Consider the following 6032-nt stretch of genomic DNA (forward strand, 5'->3'; position numbering starts at 1 on the left):
CTCAGCCTTAGTTTTGATGAGTTCTCAAGAGTCAAGACCCCATCATCTGTCCATAACAGGTGCAATAAATAGATAAATTCCTAGGCATGCTTAGACAATTTCAAGAATGTAGTTTCATGTTACCAACCGAATTATCATTCATAATGAACACTGATATAAATTTCAAATACAGAAACCTGAACTAGACCACAGATAGACAGGGGACGCCAGTACCTGGAGTGCAGAAGCTGATGTAAGGGAAAATGCCGTTGACATTAACGCCCCTGAATAGCTTTGTGACCCGATTGGAATTCAGATTAATCATGAAACATACACCATGGGTATGCACAAAAATGACACCAACACTGCCTGCAAAGCCAGACACAACCATCGAAGTTGGATGAGCATTAACGTGGAGGAGTGTATCTAGCTCAATTACTCTCCTTTGTGCCCATCCTTCAGGAGCAACCACCCTCGACCAAATGTAGAGGATTACATTTCACACAAGCGAATCCCAGGCCGCCGTCCTCCATAGCAGTGGGGACTTTGCGACTATGCCAGCATTCCGATGGTACCCCAATCAGGGACATTTTGTTCGTTCCCAGATCATACTTGAGGATACTTTTATCTGGCGTGTCGAAGTAGAGGGCACTTCCCACAAGAGCACACGGCCCCAAAGTGACACCACGACATCCGCCGAGTAGAGCAGAGCTGTGATTGCTCCAAGCACCGGACTTCGATGAGTACACGCAGGTCTGTACCAGCTCGAAGGTGCTGGCCACAAAGACGACGAGGAAGTGTCCGTGGTGGCATTCCAGATGGTCGCAGGTGCGGTCCGCAGTGGCGGCGCAGAGCACCGCGGTGTTCCAGTTCAACGTGTCATGTTGAAGCCACTGGCGAGGCAGATCGGGCAGTTGCCGCTGCTTGTTTGTGATGGGATCCCACACGACGAGGCCGACGAAGCCAGTGCGACGAGGCCACGACTCTTGGAGGAGGACGCGGCCGTGGCGAGCGTCCCGAACGAAGTCTCTACGGCTGGGCGGGCGGAAGGAGGTGGTGGAGACGAAGAAGCGGCCATTGATAATGGCGCCGTCAGAGAAGACGCCGAGCATGGGGGCAGATCGGTGGAACCTGCGGAATCTGCGGCGGCAGTGGGGATCGGTGACGAGGCGGTACCAGCGCTTGCAGACGAGCGCGGCGCGGGCGAGGCTCGCGGGGTCGTCCGGCGGCAAGCGGCAGAGGATCTCTTCGACGATGTCGTCCACGTCCATCAGCGGTGGCGGCGGAGAACTCGAGATCGCGCAACGCAAGCGAAGTGCGAGATCGAGAGAAACTGGGCAGATGGGCCCGGTTCAATCAGCCTGGGCCTTTGAGGGGTGGCTCCGCTGGTGGGGCCAACAGAGCTTTTCTTTCCTCGGTAACAAACAGCAGAACTGGAACGGATAGATATGACAGGTGATGTGGCCAGGAGCCCAGGACTGCTAAAATCGTCTCTGAACTTCATTCTCGTACACAAATTCGTGGAAGCGCCCCAGAAGGCAAGAACAAAGCAAAACGTTAGGCACCAGTCCAAGTTAACTAAGACAGGGATTAACATTTTGCAACTCATTTTCATCTCCATTACCAGCACACATGAGCATACATACAGTTACTCTAGTCTCGCCATTGTGCATTCCACCAACACCATCTCAACACCACACTATTTACTCACAACACTCTAGTTACTACACACCAAAATGAGGGCAAGAACTGTAAATAACCTACATACCACAGTCCCGCTCCACAGAAACCTCGTGCTACAAGGCATAAATAAAAGCTTCATTGCAACTAGCAGCACATGATTATGCACAATACTTCTGAGATCTGGCCCCAGCTTAGTGTTGTTGAGACTGAGCAGGTGCCAGAAGTCAGAAGCACCTATCATAAAGATGAGCTGTCGAGCTGCATATAAACACATTAGACAGCACAAACATGACGTAGCATACTAAGACCTGACCTCAGCACCAACCTTGCTCCCATCTGAAATCCTGAGGTTGCAGAGCAATGCATCGCGGCCTGTAAGCACGATCTGGAAGAAGTCCCCAACCCGCTTTGACAGCGAGTCCAACCCCAGCCGGAGCCCTTTGGCGCTTTTCGACATGCTGGAGATGCAGTTCAGCAGCTGCTCTCTCCTTTCCAAGCCAGTGATCTCGCTGCCGACACCAGCGGACTGATTTCTGTTATCATCTTGCTGATTTCTGTTATCATCTTGGTGTCCACCACTGGTTCCCTCAAGCACCATCAATTCTTTTGTATGGCTGATAGTCTTGCCATCCTCCTTAATGCCGGCTGTATCTATTCCATCTTCTTTAGTAATACTCTGAAGCATGATTACTTCACGCTCACGACTATTGTCCTCAGTCAGCTTAAGATTATCCTCATGGCCTCCTTCCTGGGAGGTAGTATCTGACATGGCCACTTCCTTTGAATGACTAACAGCATGAACCAGACTGGCATTATCCTCTTCAAGCTGAGCAGCACTAGTCAATGCATGCAGCTGTCTAGCACATACCTCAACTTCCTCCAGCTCTTTTACAGCTGCAACACGATCTCCGGATAGTTGCCTGCTAAGTTCCCCACTTATGGCCTTATGGAGATCATTGAAGGCTTTAGACCAACCAAATTTCTCAGGGACATTGAACTCCATCAGCGGCTTTGAGCTTCCCAACAGTACGGCTACAAGCACACTGCAGATGAAGACCGTAACGGCCTCAATTCCATACAATGCCCGCATGAGAACCTTCCCCTTAGCAGAATGCTTAACCTTCATCAAGCAAAAGTTCCCAGAAAGCTCCTGTAATGCTGTCGAGCAATTATCAAGCCTCGGAGACCTCTCGCTTGAGCGCTCCATCCATTCCTTAAGCGACACCTCAGCTCTCTTCAGTTGCTCTTGTGACGGCACTTGGTTTCCAGAGTCCAACACATGCAGGACATACTGCACTAGCAGCTGCCCTTGATCCAACCGAGCAAGCTCAGAGCTCAATGCGATGCAGATGTCCAGCAGCTTCACACTGCTGTTCAGATAAATGTCCACCCATTTTTCGTCCCAATCCGAGACAGGCAGCTCAAGCTCGGTGATCAGGGTCGCTATGTTGGTGTGCAGCTCCGATAAGCAATCCACCGCAAGCCTCATCCATGACAGGGTGAGCACACTTGAGGCAGCCTCTGGCTTGAGCTTCCTCAAGCTCGAGGCTAGGCCATCCTCGTACGACGTGAGCACCTCGGTCAGCTTTGGCGTCAGGCGGGCTCCTCTTGGAAGGATCATCCTGAAGGGGTTCCCGACGGGGAAGAAGGACCTGTGCCCGTCGTGTGCGCGGCTCATCTCCGCTGCAATCAAAGCAAAGCTTCAGTTCAGGAATTCACAGCACAAACACAGCAGGTCAGAAGCAAATCTTTACAACACGAAATAACATAAGCTCTATGGACACAAACACCACACGTGATGCTAATAAGCTAATAGCACTCTGCAGTGTGAAATCTACCCACGCTTGGTATCTTTCTGGAAGATTCTTCCTCGATTCGGTTCAAGGACAAGCCTTCACTCAAGCTACAAAACCCTAGTGATACTCCTAGCACACTTGAGCGCACTACATCAGCAAGCGCGGTACACCAGGAAGTTGCCTACCGCGTCGGCGCCTCATACCCTAAACGCACTAGAGTACTACACTAGCAAAAATTGCGGGGCTATTAGAACGCGGCCATGCGAGCCTCTGAATACAATAGCATATCCGCAGGATCGAACAAATCACAAGCCACAGCGAATCTACTGCCCACAGATTCACCTCGACTTTCCCCAAATTTGAGCGAAATCTACCGCTCCCCTCGACCCCGATAACGACCAGATCGAGAGCCAAAGCTGCAGGTCGAGCAAAGGGATCCCCATACCTGGATCCGGGCGCGGGCGCGGGCGCGGACTCGATGCGAGCTCGACGAACCGGGGGTTGCGTTCGCAAAAGCTGCGAAGGCTCGCTGTGTGGTGTGTGCGCTTAACTCCTTTGCCGTTCGTTGGGTGAGAGCGCGAGGCTGGGAAGGGAGGAGAGACGAAGGGGAAAGGCAATGTGAACGGTGGAAAGTTCCAGACGGCCGTTGAGATGAGCTGGGTTGGGCCGTGGTGGTAGCAATATAGCAAGCCGTTGGGCTCTGAGCCTCTGATATTTTTTCAACGTGGGGCCCATCAGGCACGGGATGGGCGCGCCAGCTCACCGCCTGCCGGTTGGTTTACCGTTTTGTGGTCGGCGCGATTAGGCCCATTGTTTTTGTTTATGTATTTCGGGGTGTTTGGAAGCACTCCACTCCAGAAAAAATTGCTTCACTCCACCAACTTCAAAAATTTTGCAGCCAAACACGTCTAGCTCCAGCAACTCCGGCTCCAGAAAAAAGGTGGAGCAGGGGGTAGATCCACGTTTTTTATGGAGTACCTCAAGGTGCTCCAAAAACCTCCTTTTTCAGACCTCCTCATGGAGTTGGGGTTATTTACCCACCATTGCCACTGGTTACACAAGTTACCGGTTCGATTTTTCTATCTCCTGTCGTCTCCGTTTCTTCTCCCAGGGGCGCAGGCCGGCCGGCGGGCGAGCTCCCCGCGGCGGCGCGGCCGGGACGCGGGCCGACCGGGGCGAGCTCCCCCGCGGCGGCGCGGCCGGGGCGCGGGCCGGCCGGGGCGAGCTCCCCCGCGACGGCGCGACCGGGGCGCGGGCCGGCGGGCGAGCTCCCCGCGGCGGCGCGGCCGGGGTGCGGGCCGGCGGACGAGCTCCCCGCGGCGGCCGGGGGCGAGCTGCTCGGGCCAGGTGCCCACCGGAGAGCGTTGGTTCTACCTCTGCATGTTCTACCTCCAAAAACTGAGAAGAGAAGAGGAGAGGAGAGAGGAAGAAGAGAGGAGAAAATAGAAGATTACGACATGTGGGTCCGTTTACGAAGGGTAAAATAGACCATTCACAACAAGTGCTCATGTTTTTAGAGCTGGAGCAATGCCATTAGCCAAACACGTGCAGCAGCTCCATGTTTTTTTGGAGTTGGTGGAGTGGAGCTAGGAAAGTGTAGAGCTGATGAAGTGGAGCTGGTTTTTCTGAAGTGGAGTGCTCCCAAACAGGTCCTTCGTCGTGGCGAGTCATTTTCTTGCCAGGAATTGGTGACGTGGCCTTGCTTAATCCCGGGTGTGATGCTTTAATGCCTCAAGATTGCCTGATTTTAAGGAGAGGCTGGCATTTGTGAAGCTTGCTTTCCTTCCTCGCCCGCGTTCCTCCACGTGCTACACTGCTACTACCACTTGTGCGGTTTTTCGGGTACGATGGAAACGCACACATATGCAATCATATTTGTTACGCACACTAAGAAAAGGTTTATTGAGCTCCTCTTAATAGTCAAGATTCCCTAACGCACGGGAAAAATGTGGTGTAGCTGATTGAGCATGCGTGTTGGTGTCTTGCATAGGCATTGTAATCCTTACAAAGTTGCAGGGACTCCCTGTATTAAAAATGCTAGGCACCGGGATTACCCTAGCCTACCACCTTCTACTCTAGTGAAGATGCGCCCGACAGGATTTGAACCTGGCGTCCTGGCTGCTTACTCCACGGATGAAGCAGCTAGCCACCCACTTCCATCCTTGCACAGTTGTAATCGTGAATGTGAAGAAAATACGGGTGGTAACCAAGGACCAAATCCCCAGTACCCGCAAGGAAGGAAAAAACGGACTTCTGCTAGAATTCCCCTATATTCCTACTAGGACTCATACCATGTAATTCTACTAGAACTCCTCCTTGTAACCGACTAGTAATCCTGCCCCCTGGAGTATATAAACGAGGGCAAGGGTACCTAGATCGGCAGAATCCTCAGAACAAAGGATCAAATCCTCATACCTCAACACCCAAGGGCCCAATATACAACACCCCAAATAGGAACACCCCAAACAGGACGTAGGGTTACGCTACTCTAGCGGCCCGAACCTGTATAAATCTTTGTCTCATGTCCTTGCTTTTACCTTCGAGTTCCAGATCCGGCAATTCTCCACCAACCAA

General features: G+C 52.4%; 2 protein-coding genes across 2 annotated transcripts; both read right to left on the reverse strand.

Moving 5' to 3' along the window:
• Positions 1-437: 437 nt before the first annotated feature.
• LOC101754341 lies at positions 438-1250 on the reverse strand. Its single transcript, XM_012848954.1, has one exon. The coding sequence runs from the start codon at positions 1248-1250 to the stop codon at positions 438-440; it is 813 nt and encodes a 270-aa protein (XP_012704408.1).
• A 303-nt stretch (positions 1251-1553) lies between these two features.
• LOC101767441 (UPF0496 protein 4) lies at positions 1554-4115 on the reverse strand. Its single transcript, XM_004982562.4, has 2 exons — positions 3904-4115; positions 1554-3345 (listed from the first exon to the last, which is right to left on the reverse strand). The coding sequence occupies exon 2, from the start codon at positions 3338-3340 to the stop codon at positions 1964-1966; it is 1377 nt and encodes a 458-aa protein (XP_004982619.1). The 5' UTR covers positions 3341-3345; positions 3904-4115; the 3' UTR covers positions 1554-1963.
• Positions 4116-6032: the final 1917 nt, after the last annotated feature.

Source organism: Setaria italica, chromosome IX (genome assembly GCF_000263155.2).
Source record: "Setaria italica strain Yugu1 chromosome IX, Setaria_italica_v2.0, whole genome shotgun sequence".
NCBI classification, from domain to species: Eukaryota; Viridiplantae; Streptophyta; class Magnoliopsida; order Poales; family Poaceae; genus Setaria; species Setaria italica.

Excerpts from the sequence above, each read along its gene's own strand:
- LOC101767441 (XM_004982562.4), bottom strand. The coding sequence starts at position 3,340 with ATGAGCCGCGCACACGACGGGCACAGGTCCTTCTTCCCCGTCGGGAAC.
- LOC101754341 (XM_012848954.1), bottom strand. The coding sequence starts at position 1,250 with ATGGACGTGGACGACATCGTCGAAGAGATCCTCTGCCGCTTGCCGCCG.